Raw genomic sequence first — 16,470 nt, 5'->3', positions numbered from 1 at the left:
AGATGGGTAGGTTTAGGGGTCAGGTTAGTGTGTGTGTGTGTGTGTGTGAGAGAGAGAGAGAGAGAGAGAGAGAGATGGGTAGGTTTAGGGGTCAGGTTAGTGTGTGTGTGTGTGTGTGTGTGTGTGTGTGAGAGAGAGAGATGGGTAGGTTAAGGGGTCGGGTTAGTGTGTGTGTGTGTGTGTGAGAGAGAGAGAGAGAGAGATGGGTAGGTTTAGGGGTCAGGTTAGTGTGTGTGTGAGAGAGAGAGAGAGAGATGGATAGGTTTAGGGGTCAGGTTAGTGTGTGAGTGTGTGTGAGGAGAGAGAGATAGGCCGCTGTCAGTAGCCTAAAAGAGGCCTAGAAATAGGGTTTCGTTCCACATATTTAATATCAGAAATATATAGAGATTCCTTAGGAAAAAGTTCTCCACACACAATCTTGCAGTTTTTGAGAAATATTATGCTAAAGGTGCCCATTTTGAAAAAAAGGGAAAACAGGGAATTTTGCACTTTCAAACCTGTTATCATATAAACCCAAAAATGCCGAATTACCACTTGAAGTACAAAATAAAATTTTGAAATTTTAAAACAGTTTGAAATGTGTGATATACCTGAAGTTGCTATCTAGGGACAGTAAACATGATAAGATTATCAAGAAAACGTCTACTGTAACATTAACATCCCAATTCTCATTATGTTGTTCCAATTCAAAGGTAATATTTGAGGTAAAATCGCAATTGACACTTTTCACACGCTCTCACACCACACATCCATTCTCAGAAAAGCCATTTAATGACCATAATATAGGCACGTTAGTTGGCTAGAAAAAGAGCTATAGAGAGTATTTTGCTAAATATGTGTACTATATTACATATTTATTATATTTGTACTTATATCATTAAATAAAGTTGTTATTATAATAAAAAAAACATTATATTTGAGTTATTTTTAACCTTAAATAATACTGCCAGCTGATAGGGCTGTCTGTGTGTAGCCTATTTTTCTTGAGAAAAATGAACGCCTATCTTGTGTACCTAATATTTATCCAAATGAGTCAACATTAAATAAAATTACAAGAATTGAATTAAAAAAGTGAAATTTCTTTAAGAAATTTGTAAAAAAAAACAAAAAAAACTTAGCTTACCAGAAATTGTACCATATAAACATTGTAACATGTTGTCAAAATTCAGTTTAGTTACTAAAATGTTTTGACAATCACAATACACTTATTGTGATGCAAGTTTTTTTTTGCAACCCCCCCGCCACCTCAAATCTCACTCAAAGTTAAACTCAAAAGTATACAAAGAAAAACACTTTTAAAAATAACACATTTAATGGTGAATTGTTAATTTGCATACACGAGCAGTAACTGCACTACATGTACATATTCACAGGAATGATTATTGTAAACAAGATTTAATTTTGATTTATTTATTTACCTACCCATCTCTCTCTCTCACACACACACACACACACACACACACTAACCTGACCCCTAAACCTACCCATCTCTCTCTCACACACACACTCACACACTAACCTGACCCCTAAACCTACCCATCTCTCTCTCTCTCTCTCACACACACACACACACACACACACACTAACCTGACCCCTAAACCTACCCATCTCTCTCTCACACACACACTCACACACTAACCTGACCCCTAAACCTACCCATCTCTCTCTCTCTCTCTCACACACACACACACACACACACACACACACACACACACAAACCCGACCCCTTAAACCTACCCATCACGCACATACACACAAGTCAAGCGTTTTTTTTGTCTAGCCTATAAAACGCCGATATCAGGCCGGGTGAAACCCGTAGTTGTTGGGACATCAGAGACCAGTTTGTCCAGGAGGGCAACATGTTTATTAGCAACAGCTAACGTTAGCTCCGTAGTGTCCGACGTTTTGAGCCATTCCTACGCACATTGCTTGATTTTTTTCCCATCGGACTTCAGTAAAGGGCTGCGGACCTTTCCCACCATCTTTTCCGACATGAAGAATACACTTTACGGGTGTTAATCGAGCTTGATCGCCGCTATCAGATGAAGATGCGCTGCTTACGTCCTCCTCTGTTTACATGTGCGTAGTGATATTGGCTTGATTTCGGCTGTGACCTACTTACATTCTCGATGCTGATTGGTTGAAAATCGAGCTCAACCGTTTTAGACGTCTCAATACGCAATCAATATAGTGCGCCAATAAATACACTTTTCTCATTAACTGCAGGAAAATGCGTGGAGAACTTTTTGCTTGGATACCTTTTATTAACGTTGAACATATTGAGCAAAAGAAAATTTAGTGCCCCACTTGGTGGAACGAAACTGAACGATACAGCTCACGTACAGCGGCCTAAGTGTTCTCCATTACCCCTTTTCCACCAACAAGAACCGGGTGCTGGTTCAGAGCCAGAGCCAGAGCTGGTTCAGAGTTGGTTCGACTGACGAGCTTACTAAGAACCAGTTTGCCTTTCCACCGGCTAGAGAGCCACAACAGAGCCAGATCTTACGTCACTGTATACGTCTCATGTTGCCCAGCAACCGCTAGTGCGGTAGCGCCAAACACAAACACGCCAGGCTTGTTCGAGATGCATCGGCTTCTCGCAGATCGATCGCCGCATGACATCAAAGCACTGCGATAGCGATCTAAAAGCACAAGGAGTCGTATGCTCTCCAAACACTCCCGCAGCTCCGATCGGTCCTTGCCGCTCCGATGCATCTTGAACAAGCCATCAACAATAACGGACGTTGCAATACTATGGATGCTCATGGGTTGGCAAAAATACATCGGAATCCAACGCGTTCGTGCAGCTCGCCGTAACTTACATAGACGGATATTATAATCGAGCTGCTATTAGCTCGACTAGCTGCTATTTAAAAATGGCGGTCACAAGTTTCTATTCGTCTTGTTGGTCACGGTAACCCCGCCCCCAGCCTCTGACGCAAGCGGTTCTTTCTTGGCTCCGTTCTAGACCCTGCAATGATTTGGTGCTACTTAAGAACCAGTTTTACTGGTTCGGAGCTGGTGCTTTGGCGGTGGAAAAACAAAGAACCGATTTGAAACTAGGCTCTGGCTCCGAACCAGCACCAGCTCTGCCTTGGTGGAAAAGGGGTACATGGTGGGTTTGAACAAAACCAAAACAAGGAACAATTTAGCTCTGGATCGAACGCAATCTTCCATCATGACTGTGAAAATGGCTGGCCTTGAGCAACAGTGCTTTAAGTGAGAGCCCCCTACCCCAGCAGTCACAAAATGTGCAACTAATACTTACAACACAAAACACCATTCATAATCTAAATGTGTACACAGGGCCGTTTCTAGGCATAGGCAAACTAGGCGGTCGCCTAGGGCGCAAACAGCTGGGGGGCGCCATTGAGAGCCCCCACCACACCAAAAGATTTTTGCCCAAGTGAGTGGAAGAAAAATCCTTCTTTCTTTACATTTCCGATAATGGAGCGTATATTTGCACTAAGTGCCTGTCTTTTTTAGCAAAAATACGCCCACTACTATATATCTACAGTGGCATAGGTCGTAAGGCGTGAGGTGCTTGAAAGTAGCTTTGGATGCGTTCGACCTGAGTTCGAATCCGCCTTTTGCCTAACTCGCTCTTCTCCCTTTTCCCAACACTTGAGATGTAAAATTTATAGCCTAACATAAAGGTCTCTAGCGTTATATTTTGTCAATGAATTAAAATCGAAATCAAAAGGCTTTGTGCCTTTATAAAACAGCACAAGACTTTAATTAAGTAGCCTAGACATTCTGTTTGTGCTGCATGATTTAAAGAAAAGTGCGCACTTTGCTCATGCGATCAGCATGGTGATCTGGTGTTTTTCTCCAAAATAAAAGCTCAAGGGTTTATTTCTTGCAAGTGAAGAAATTACGAGGACAAAAGTATTGTAATTTTCAGATACTATAGTGTAATGTAAATTATACTTTTGAAATATTCATTTTAATTTATAAAGTAGCCTACATATGATTGGCTATATGGATTTTACGTCATAGGAATACTTATATAAATCATAAACACCAGTGATAATGTAATGTAGACTGAGACTCTATATCATGATAACTAATGAGATGTTTGAGCCCTCTTTAGTGTCCAGGTACAAGTCAATGGTTTTTCTTTGTTCAATGTGCACAGTTCATGGGTTGAAGCTCTTAAATTTTAGCTCTCAAAGTACCAGATTGATGCATTAATTTAACCTTAAAATGTACAAAATTTTCTTGCGGGGGAGCATGCCCCCGAACCCCCCTAGAAGGATAGTGGAGGGAGGGAGGGGGGGGGGGGGGTCAATAGGAATCTTGCCTAGGGTGCCAAAAAGGCTAGAAACGGCCCTGCGTGTACACACAGAAACACACACCTTGACATACATGCTCAGGGCAAGTTGTTACGACTATGAGTATTTACATTGAGCACTGATGTTCAGTTGGCTCGTTGGGGGCCAAATTTCATTTTTATTTTTTAAAAAATTTGTATTTTTGAAATATATAAAACTATTTTATTTGGATGAATTTGTCTGTCTTTTATCATATTTACCAATTGTTATAATTTCCATTTGTGCTGGTCAATTATGAACAATAGGCAAAATTGAACTGCTAGCAAAAATTTGAGCAAATTGGGTGGGGCCGAGGGGCCGCTGCTGCAAATATTTGGAAATAATATTTGCAAATATAACAGATCTCACTCCAAACTTTTGATAAAACTTGAGAGCCCATGTTTATGTGTAAGTTGACATAATTAATCAGTGAGGGCAATATGATAAAATGCCCCTCATGCGTGTATTGTTGAAACTATTTGTTTTAAACACTGGCACACAAGACATGAGATATTTGTGTATATTGCATTTATTAGATAAACAACTTGGTTAGGTCACTAATTATAGTGTGCTTATTTTTTTAAACTAGTAAAATAAAATTTCTATTGGGCATAAATCAACATTAATTTCCCCTCAAATAGGCTATCTGGTGTGCATTATTTTAAATGCACAATAATTACATTATATTTATAGAGAAAATATCCTTTTAACATAATTTAGATTTGTTTAACTTATTACATTCTAGAGACTTTCTGAAATGCTGAATGTTTCTGTATTCTGACAACTGAATTGAGCTATGAATTCTTGTAACTCTCTTTCTAGATTTATATAACTGTTATTTTAACCAGAAAAGGCTTATGCAGAATAGTGCAGCACTTAATAGCCTTGTTGTGCAATCATTGCAGATCAAAATGAGGCTTCTTGTGATTCCATTAGTCATCCGTTCTTTATTCCGAAGAAAAGGTGTCGTACGGGTCTAAGAACCCATCATGGCTGTTTTCCTTTTCCCTCAGAGATCACATGTTCAGGTGCAGCCTTGGTGAACCACTCGGACCACGCTCCATCGTACAGACAGACCCCTGGGTGGCCGCACAGGTGAGCGGCGAGGGCGATGTGACAGGCTGTCACACCTGAGCCACAGGTGACCCAGAAGGGCTTCTGCATGTCAACTCCTGCCTGCTGGAAGAGCTTGGTGAGTTCCTCCACAGGATGTTCTAGACCTGATGTCGGGTCCATGAAGCTGGGAAAAGGCATGTTGATCGATCCAGGAATATGACCAGGCTCTGTGTCTACGATATAAAACAGAGAAATGTAGAGAAATAAGACTATGGCACTTTGGCATTTTTGATAAACAAATAAATAAATCTGTTATGTCTATAAATTATTGTACCATGTATTATGTTCTATAAGTAAGGGATAATGTATAGTGAGCCGGTTGTTTAACAACCCCGACAGGCTGAACGGGATCCCGACGCGAAGCGGAGGGATCTTGAATCAGCCTGAAGGGGTTGTTATTCACTATAACAACCGGCTCACTATACATTATCCCGCTTATTACATGGCTACCTACAAAATAAATAAATAATTTGCCGCGAATTATTGATTTAAAAAGGGGTTATTGATTTAAAAACGATTGTATTGCTTCCGCTAAAGAAAATAGTCCGTTCCGCGTCCATAGCAACGCGCTGTTTTTCATGGCAACGGTCTGTTATACTTCGCAGCGGTCTGTTATAAAGAAATAACAGACCGCATTCTATATTGGAATTCAGCCAAGCCATGTAATAAGAGTACTTAATACATAACTTAGAAGTCCATATGAATGTGGTCACAAAATGCATATAATAAATATACAAAAGCTAGAAAAAGTGATTTAAATAGTTTTAGATTAAGTATGGCACTGTATGACATTGCTTGTACTGTATTACTGTGGAGAATTAAAACACTATCAATAGTTGAAACTGATAATAGAAAAGTGCTAATATGCATTCATGCATTCATAGTCTGATAGCATCTGCCTTCATTTTCTTAACTCCATTCTTCAGAGAAATTGTGTACCATAAAAATAAGCCAAAATATACTTTTGTAATGTCATACAGTAAAACATTGGATACAGTAACAACATTGGATATTGTACCTGATAAGAGTAGTTCACAAAAAAATAAAAATCCATCTGTATGTATGTATAAATTGTATAATTGAAAGTGCTATTCCATGTGGTCACAAAAATGCATGTATAACAATTATACATGTGTTAGAAAATGTTGCTTAAAATAGTTAACAATGAAAAATTGTCTTGTTTTCCACTACAAATATCTAAATATTTTTAAATTAAGATATTACTTGAAATATCTACATTGTATGTATTTTTTTTTCTTTCTCAAGTAAACATTATAGTGTTTAGATATTTGCACTAGGAAAAAAATTGTGTGACAGGTCACAATCCATACTTACTTGCCCTTGGCTCTGGTTCAACCCCACGAAATCTTCCATTGGCTCTGGCGTCGACTACTTGAAATTCATTGGTTTTAATGTTGTTCAAAACGTCTTCATAAGTTTTGACCCAGGACTTGTTAAAGGACGCTGTGAACTCGGCACGCGCTGGCTTACTATATTGCTCGGTAACGGGATGACCCTCCCTTAACCAGTTCTTTAACCCACCGTCCAAAACCGACACGGAATTGTGTCCAAACACCCTAAACATCCACCACACCCGTGGTGCAGAGAACGAGCCAAAGTCGCTGGCATCGTAAACGACGACATGAGTGTTGTTCCCTATTCCCAGATTACCCACATAGTCTGCGAACTTGCCCACGGTAGGTAGCATGTGATCAAACTCGGAGCTTTTGTCACAACACTCGTCGATATCGAAAAACGAAGCTCCGGGAATGTGAGTTTGTTCAAATTCGACACAAGCGTTGCGTTTCATTTTAGGTAAATACCAAGATGCATCTAATATCCGCAGATTTGGTCCCACTCGGTTGCTTTTGACAGCGTCCGCGAGCCATCGCGCCGCTACGAGAGCTCGAGTTTGGGCAGCCATGTCACTCACTCGCGCTCCTCCTCTAACGTTACAGCACTACAACCTCTCGACGGCAGTCTATGCTGCAAATTTGCGAGCAATGAATTACTGCTCAGATATTACCTTTGTGTGATATTTTGTTGACGGGAAAAGGGGGAATCTAAACAATAAGTTTTTTTTACTTATTTAATTTAAAATTTACGATCTACTTTGATTTTGTTTTAAATACGACATACAACATTGCTAATATATGGCAGATAAATCCTTAGCAGAACCGCGAGGGGGTATAGCTCAGTGGTAGAGCATTTGACTGCAGATCAAGAGGTCCCCGGTTCAAATCCGGGTGCCCCCTGGTAAACTTATTGCATTTTTATTCAGCATCCATGTCGCCCAGAAGCTCGCATTCCACATGGTAGAACTGGTTGAGATGTGTAGCGTCAGGATCTTCCCCTCTGAAACTGGGGGACACATAGTAAGCCCCAGGAAGACCATCATGAAACCTCATAAAGTACTCTAAAACAAACTGCATTGAGTCTGCCAGATATACATCTTGGCCCAACATGTTGACAAACACTGGCTCAGAATCTGACCCCAGACCCATTGGAGAGGAAATTGTGTCCGTTGTGATAGGTGTCAGTGCATATGCATGCAATGTTGGAAAGAATTGAGTGCAAGTGATGTTTTAATTGATGTAAAGGGTTAATAGTGCAAGGTTTCTGAAATAAATTACCTGAATCACTCGAATGCATGCACTGTGATGATGAATATGAAATTGTTTAGCTCTCCGACCTGTTTCATATTATCGTTTATCTCGGTTTAGCTGTCATGTTTTTTGGTTATGCTTACTTGTGATGCTTGTTATGCTTACTAGTCATGCTTACTGTGTGAGTTGGTGAAAGAGGCACTGTTTTCTAGTGTTGTTGTCAGTTTGTGAAAGACTTTTTTAGCTTGTCACAAGATATGCAGTTCTGTGGAAGTCATGAGAATATAATTACATGGTGTTGAAGGTTTTAGCACAGCTCTAATTATTTTAGATATTGATCTAAATGAACTGTTTAGTGATTCCCATGCCTTTACGGTGTCAGCAGAACTATCCATTTGATTACTAGTGTTTAATGTGCTCTCTTGCTCATCAGTTAAAATATTTGACCAGCTACATGGCAAAAATGTAAGTTATCACATATTTTGTAAGCTACTTGTTCTTGTTTTTGGTTTATGTGCTCATTGTTTATTGTTAAAACAATTAAAAGACATTAATGGTGATTTATCTGCATTTTATTATTATAATTTGAAAGAATGTTATAAGAGTTTTATTATACAATTTTTTGTCAGTAAGCCAGTTTGTAAAGCATTCATATAATATTTTAGTAAAGTATTAAAATAGAAAAGGAAAGCAAATAAGATACAGAGATAGAGATAAAAAAGAAATACAGTGTTGTGATATGTAAGTGCAGTATTTAAAATTCTGCAATACTCAAAAAGGTACATCAGTTCTTACAAACATATTTTTTAAACAAAGTGGGTAAACACACACAGTATAGCAGAAACTGATTTACACCAAACAGTATGTAAATCAAACAGTGTAAATATTCTGTTGTCAAAAATGTAACAATCTGAAATGTAGTGTAGTTATATTATAACTTTTATTTCAAGATTTCATATCCTTATTCTTGCTAAAATTCTTAAGAGTATCTTTAGTATTGATTCCTTACATTATATGTCATCTATAACTTTGTAACTGTCAATATAAATACTGAGTATGCTGTGTAAAGTCCTTGCACAAGTTGTAGACTTTGAGGACCATATGTACCATTTATGGCATAAACTTTTTGGCTTTCAGTCTGGGTATGATTTGCATGTCCCTGACATCATTGTGCTGCAGAAGCCAGCACAGGTATCTCTCTGAGCCCATTCCCCATCCACTTGTTAGAAGAGGGATGGCTTGACGCATGTTGATGTACCATTTGTATGAGTCCTCTGGTACAGCATGGTGTTGTAAGGCCTCTCGTACCATTGCAGGTGTAGAATGACGTTCCCCAAGCCCTACTGTCTCCCCTAACCCCAAGAGAAGGTCAGCTGCCTTGGCTTTGCTCCTGCCTGAACCTTCAATATATGCTTGGTAGAAGGGCACTCCAAGATGGTCCATTTCTGTCAGCCAAACAGCACCTCCATACTTATTAATTAGGACCCTTTCTCCCTTTCGCGTTAGCTTCCTGCCAAACTGTGGTTGTCCCTCCTGAACCCATTCAAGGCAATCAGAGGATGGCATAATGTTAATGGCTTGATCCAAGGGTACTCTTGGAAGAGGTTTTTCTAAGTTCTTCAGTAGTTCTTGGGCATGAGATAGTGTACCAGCTGTGTTTAAGATGATGTCGGAATGTTGCTTTACCATTGCCTGAGTCAAATGTGCTACATAGCCTTCAGCTATAGTCATGGCAGCATCCATGTCGCCCAGAAGCTCGCATTCCACATGGTAGAACTGGTTGAGATGTGTAGCGTCAGGATCTTCCCCTCTGAAACTGGGGGACACATAGTAAGCCCCAGGAAGACCATCATGAAACCTCATAAAGTACTCTAAAACAAACTGCATTGAGTCTGCCAGATATACATCTTGGCCCAACATGTTGACAAACACTGGCTCAGAATCTGACCCCAGACCCATTGGAGAGGAAATTGTGTCCGTTGTGATAGGTGTCAGTGCATAAGCATACTTGCATTTGTTGTTGAAGTACTCTACTGTGCTATGAAACAGGGTGTTTTGGATTTGAAAGAGATTGCGATACCATTTGCTCTTGATGGCCAATGCTGCATGAGTCTGGGGGTCTTCCCAGGACTGAGGTGGAGTAGTCTTTGTTATCTTGGTGTGGATCTCTGTAAGGTCCTCTTTGTTAGCTGGAGGACCATCTACTGATGTTACATATCCTGTATAAGTTGGGCAGTACTGAGAAACCACAACTGGGGATTTGGGGCCATCAGGCTGATGAACTAATGGAATCAGTTTGGCATGGGCATAATCAAATTCAAAGCCTTCAAATATGAGAGCTACACCATGGGCATTCATTCCTTCTTGCACAAGATGAGCAACCTTTTGTATTGCCACAAGTAGGGATGTATAGTCGCTCTCATTCAGACCGAAGATGTCACTGGTAAGAGGTTTTCTTGGCACTAGAACTGTAAAGCCTGGTGTATTTGGAAAAGGAGTAAGGAAGGCTATATGTTCATTGTCTTCCCAGACACGCCACTGTTGCTCTTCACCACGAATAATGCGGGGGAAAAGGCCGGTATCAGAAGGATCTCCATGGAAGTCAAAGCAAGAAGGGGCATTGGGTGTCGGGAGTCGAGAGCGAATCTTTGCCTGGACCTGGTCAAGAAGGGTATCTTCACATCGTGGACCACTTTTGGAGCTACAGTATCCAGGGTCATAAGGATTGAACTCCATTTCCTCTGCTAATTGAGGTTTCCAGTTTGGTTCTAGGTCATGGAGAGGCAAGACTTTGATGTAAGCTGGCTTGTCAAGTTCTGGCATGGACACAAGGGCGCAGCGATGCACACAAAGTTTCTCGCAAAGGAGATTGGCAACAGTCTGTGCCCCCTGCATCATTGCTATGTAGTCAGGTAACACTAACTGAAAAATGCTACTAGGTCCATTAATAGTCTTTCGAGTGAGAACAGTGGCTCCTGGGGTCCAAGGATTAGACTGTAGGTGAGCTACCAATTCATTAGTCTCCCAAATCACATTCATAAACTCCTTCCTAGGTCTTAAAACCTCAGTTCGAGGAATGCCACTGACCATTGAACCAACAAACATGACCCCAGCATTGGTTTCAATAACGGCTTCACCATGATGGTCTACAGCAATAATTCCTGCACACTTTTCTTCCAGATCATTGTAGATAACTTCTCGACAAGCCTGTCTGAGACTGTAACCTTTGAGGTTGTATAAGCTAGCTACTTTGTGAGCAACTGTTTGGCGTAAGAAGGCATCACCATCACCAGAACATGTCACGGCTAGTTTTTCATCAGCATAAATTCCTGCCCCAACTATAGCGGTGTCACCGACTCTACCTTTCCACTTGCCAACTAAACCTCCAGTGGATGTGGCTGCTGCTAACTTGCCCCACTTATCCAGCGCAACTGCACCTACAGTTTGAGGATGGTTATTCTTGCCATCACCTGACTTCATAAGCAACTCCTTGTATCTTATGTCGGTGTCAAAGTACTCTGATTTTAGTGTTGTTTCTTTTTCTCCAAGACTGTTTACAAACTCTTCGGCACCTTCTCCAATCAGTAAAGAGTGCACACTCTTTTCCATAACACAGCGGGCTGCTTTTATTGGGTTTTTCACTCGTCGCAGGCAAGCCACGGATCCAGAGTTCTTCCCATGTCCATCCACAATGGTGGCTTCCATTTCATGCTCCCCATCTTGGTTATATACTGATCCTTTGCCAGCATTAAACAAGAAACAGTCCTCCAAAGCAACTACACTTCTTTGTACTGCATCCAGACTACTACCTCCATGAAAAAGCACTTGTGCTCCAAGAGTTAGAGCTGTTTGAAGGGCAAATTCAATGGTCCCAATCACCTTCTCATTTAACATCATTTCCTCTCCAGCCCCACCATGGATCACTAAAGTGAAATCTGGCTGCATGGTTTTGTTTTGTCCTTGTTGCTCCACAGCTCTGACTGCATCGTCCACTGAAGATCTATTTACTAGTTTTTCTTCATTGTCTTGCAGGAGACATTCAATGGCTCCCATCTGCCCTGCAATGGCATACCTTAGTGCCAGAAGCATTACTAGTTTTAGATTGAACTCAAGTCTTTCTTTGAGATTTCCCAGGACATTGGCGAAATTACCCTTTCCATTCAGGACTAGACGTACTTTGTCCTTCCTGCCTAGATATGTGACAGCCAGCTGGTCTGTAGCATAGACGTTACCTACAGCACACTCAACTCCCTCCATTAGATCTGACCCAGTCAAGTAAATTGAAGGGCATCCAAAAGGGTCAAGAAACTTCTTGAGTGGGTTATCTTGAGACATAGATCTGCGCAAGGCTGCCAGATGAGGCCCCACTCCAAGGCCAAGTTTTGTAGCTTTGATTAGGTTTTTGTGCTCTAAAAAGGCAAGGTGAAAGAGCTGGAAAAGCTCATTTGTGTACTGGGGAACATTGTCTGGACCAATGCAGGATGCCAGTGCTGTAACAAGCTGGTGAGATCTAATAGTTGTGGAGTATGTGGGATCACAGCGGCCGTGTTTAAAGTGACGCATGTGAGTAGGTGTCACCATGATGAGGCTAGTAGCTGCATCCCCAAGTGTTTGCCTCAAGGACAGCTGCAAAGTGAAATTAATCCATGCATCATATAGACTTCTGTGACCCCTTAAGGTGGTGAACACATCAGGGTAAGATGATATTTCAAAAGTCATGACTGACTGGCTGGCTTGTAGAAGGCTAGAAACAGACTGATTTGGTACAGTTATTCCTTTCAGAGGCATTTTCAGAGGTTTAGGGTGAAGAGAACCAGCATTTGAGAATGGACCTAACTTATTGGTTTGGGTGTTTATTACTATGTTTTCAGATTCCGAGAACTGCCACAGACGTTCAACAAGAAGCCCAGCTACCATTCCATCCAGGGCACTATGCTCAAACAACATGCCTGCTTGACCATCTTTAAAAACCACCAAGTTCACCACCTGTTGATGAAGATGATAAATATTTATGTCATTCTGCCATTCAAATCTAAACATTACAGCCAGTTGAGTCTGATTTAAGCATTGCTATGGGAAGTCATTCAATCCATGAATTTCAGCAGTATTTTACTTTACAGTAGGCTACTTAATTTTATCTTAATATTTTTTTTTTTTAAATGCCAAATTAGCAAAAGTAAAGCTTTTAAAAGCTTTGAAGTTTGGGTGCCAATTCAATTCAAATACCAACACATGGAATTTAATAAGTGATGGAAATGTGCATTTCTGGAATTTGACAAACCCCAATTGGCGTTGGAAATTAAGCTTACTGCTGTACAGTTCTAATTAAAAGGTTCTAATTATTTAAACATCCTTTTTTACACACCTTATCATAGTATCTCAAACATCTGCTGTCTTTCTCCCCTAGTCGGACTGTATTAAGTATTTCTGCAAGATCAGCTGGTGCAGGGTGGTCTTCCAGGGAAACAGCCAGAATGGCACTCTCCATCATTTCAAGTGAAACTGCTGCTTCACCCCCTGTCTTTAAGATATCCATTCTCACAGAATGCCAGGCTTGGCGATGAAGAGAAGACAGACCACAAATAACGGACGGGTCTTGTTCGGGGGGTGCTTCTGGGTGTCTCATTGCATGCACCAGTTGGGCGTAGATGTCATTGAGAGGTACAGCAGAAAGAGATTCCCTTTCACTTGGTTTCCATACAATTTGTATCGGAAATATACCCCCTCGACAGGTCAATATGGCGTGAAGGCTGTCTGGGTATGTCTGGAACATTAAGGCCAAGAAAATGTCATTTAGGTGAGTGAAATCGGTCATTAAAATGAGTTTTACCTAGTTAAAGTAACTTAAAATAGTAAAAACTGGAGGTTAATTGGAAATAAATACCTTTAGCTCATCATTGCTCTTGCCTGGTAGGCGACTAGCTGCAAAAACCTGTGACTGTTGTGTTCGCTCAGTTGGTACATCCCCTTCCACCAGCAATGGTTCACTGTACAGCTTAGCAGCTGCCCACAGCAGGGCCGTAGCCCGCTCTATCTGCGCAAACTCCCCATTTAGCTTAGAGGAGGGAAGGATGGAGGGAATAGCGGTGGAATTGGGCAGAGGGTCAGAGCAGGAGAGCAGCCGCTTTTTGAATTCCTCAGTCACCCAGTTCTCACGTCCAGAAGCGTGATCTTTCAGATGTTTTTGGACTTCCTGGAGTGCATCTCTTTGCTGAAAGAGGGCAGTTTTATAGTGTTGGTACTGGTCAGGATTTAAGGTGAGCTGAAGCACCCGGCTAGCTTCCTGGAGAGTAACATCCAGTTCTGGAATGGGATAATCAGGTAGCGCCATCCTACAGAGTAGAGGATATAACTTTATAATACATGCTTAAGTTGTGTCATGTGATTTAAATTGAATAAAACTATGTTTGTATGATTACACTCAGAGCATTTTCTCAGGGTACATGTAACACATGACTTTTTTTGTCATGTGCATTTCAATAATTTCATTACGAGGCTTAATAAATTGGCTTATTTTCAGCACAAAAGACTTAGTGTGATTTAGTAATGTACTTTAACTGTACAAGCATGTTTCAAAGGCATACAACACATTTAAGGATGACCACTATTAACGTACACGATGAGTTAATGACATTGACAGATTCCAAACGTACAGATACTCAAAATTAACTTCTGTCAATATCCCTTTTAGCCATGTGGCCATAATGAGTATAGCATGCTATTTGTATAGCCAGTCGTCATGGGAATATGTCTCATGCTGCATGTTCCTAATTTGATTTTGGCTGATTTAATCACGCGCTGTCTCTTTTTGTAACTCTTGTAATGCTGTCTTTCTTTTTTCCATTTATGGTCTCTGGTGACATGGAAGTTCACTCTAGGTGACCTTGATCATGTAGTTTCATTGATTACTTCTGAATTCATTCACTTTAAACCGGAACATACAACACCCATGTAAGTATTTTGAGACTGCTGTATCTTTTGCAAGAAAATCTAATTTACATACTCATTCAATAAAGTATGATACAATATTCTTACAAAATTAATTGGCTGTAAAACATGGCATTGTCCTTCTTAAAACAGCTTAAACCACCATAAACCAGGCCAGACTGTGAGACTAACTTAAACCATCTCTTTTGGTTTGAGAATTATTATTATTATTATTATTTTATTTTTTTGCAAGAACTTAATACTTCTTACATAGCCTACTAATTTGACATTCTTATGATTTTTTTTCTTCAGTATTTACCAAAATGTTTTTCATCACAAATGAAGCCAGGATATATTTGCATAACCCCTCCTTGTATTTTTGTGGAAAAAAATACAGAAAATAAAATAAAACAAAATCTCACAATGCCATAATTACACAATTGTGAGGGCAAATAAATGAGCTTCCAGAATGAGCTTCCAAACTACCATTAATTTATTGATTTAAAAACACAACTAACTCTGTGTACTTTAGTTTTGAAATGTTCAGATGTATCATTGAATAATATGTATATATATTTATATATAGTATATATATATTTATATATATATATTTATAAAGTACTACACTAACAAACTAATGCACATGGCTAGTGGTTTAAAGTTTGGTTGACACTAATACAGTGAAAACTTGACTACTTGATTTTAATGCCATTCAGGCAAAATTTCATCGTTTCTGATTTTCAGTGCAAAGTTATTTAAAGTTTGTCAACAAACTTGTGTATTTTAATGTCAGAGAAGAAACATTTACCAAAAAAAAAACAATATATAAGCATTCAACTCACCTCAGAGCAGTAAAGACTTCCAAAGCATATGTCGTCTAGTCAATGCGATGAGAGCTAGAGTGCAACAACCTTTTGTTGCAGTGAACAAACAAGAAGAGGACTGTAATCTGAACCTAGTGATTCCAATTAAGGAATTTAATTTCCTATCTCCCAATAGACGTGCAGTATAACAGGAAGACTGTCACACTGACATTCCTTTTCTTTATATGCAATAAAAGAGTATCAGCCTCATTTATTGTTTCTACAAATGAACAACATTTTTGATACTACATTTTTAGAAAACAGTCAACTCCTGCAGAAGCGACTTATTTTAGTCTTCAGTCTATATATATATCAATCTTTCTAGATTTTCTGTGTGGAAGCTGCATTTGATCCATTAGTATGCTCTGAAAAACATATTTACTGTATATACAGGGGTATTGATTTGCTGTGTGATGTTTTAATGTGATGTGTTATGTTGTTTTTTATGTCCTTTATGATTGTTGAGCACTTTGAGCTATAAAGTCGTTTAAAAGTGCTTTATAAATAGAGGAAATGAAACAAATGAAATGTGTTCAATGATAGTCTTGTTCTATCTTTCACTCTGTGAGATTATTAATCCGATGTCTAATGTTCTTTCTGCATTCACATCCTTCAGTCATTTAGAATAACCTGCAAAATGTGAAT

At 39.7% G+C, this 16,470-nt stretch overlaps 2 protein-coding genes across 2 annotated transcripts; both read right to left on the bottom strand.

Moving 5' to 3' along the window:
• Positions 1-4,696: 4,696 nt before the first annotated feature.
• Positions 4,697-7,431, bottom strand: mpst (mercaptopyruvate sulfurtransferase). The gene is made up of 2 exons (XM_081383989.1): positions 6,765-7,431; positions 4,697-5,602 (listed from the first exon to the last, which is right to left on the bottom strand). Exons 1-2 carry the CDS (start codon positions 7,351-7,353, stop codon positions 5,301-5,303), a joined length of 891 nt encoding a protein of 296 aa, XP_081240115.1. The 5' UTR covers positions 7,354-7,431; the 3' UTR covers positions 4,697-5,300.
• Positions 7,432-8,673: 1,242 nt separating this feature from the next.
• LOC308692082 (uncharacterized protein) lies at positions 8,674-14,366 on the bottom strand (the record flags this gene model as incomplete). Its single annotated transcript, XM_081367807.1, has 3 exons — positions 8,674-13,021; positions 13,401-13,799; positions 13,920-14,366. The coding sequence occupies 3 exons, from the start codon at positions 14,364-14,366 to the stop codon at positions 9,146-9,148; spliced, it is 4,722 nt and encodes a 1,573-aa protein (XP_081223933.1). The 3' UTR covers positions 8,674-9,145.
• Between the last annotated feature and the right edge of the window lie 2,104 nt (positions 14,367-16,470).

The sequence above is a fragment of the Scardinius erythrophthalmus genome (assembly GCF_964197995.2).
Source record: "Scardinius erythrophthalmus genome assembly, chromosome: 1".
In the NCBI taxonomy this organism is placed as follows: Eukaryota; Metazoa; Chordata; class Actinopteri; order Cypriniformes; family Leuciscidae; genus Scardinius; species Scardinius erythrophthalmus.
The sequence above is the reverse complement of the archived record's forward strand: the minus strand, read 5'-3'. Positions and strand labels throughout refer to the sequence as shown.

Coding starts and splice junctions, on each gene's coding strand:
- mpst (XM_081383989.1), bottom strand. CDS start 7,353: ATGGCTGCCCAAACTCGAGCTCTCGTAGCGGCGCGATGGCTCGCGGAC. Junction 5,603..6,764: donor TGAACCAGAGCCAAGGGCAA/GTAAGTATGGAT, acceptor TTTATATCGTAG/ACACAGAGCCTGGTCATATT.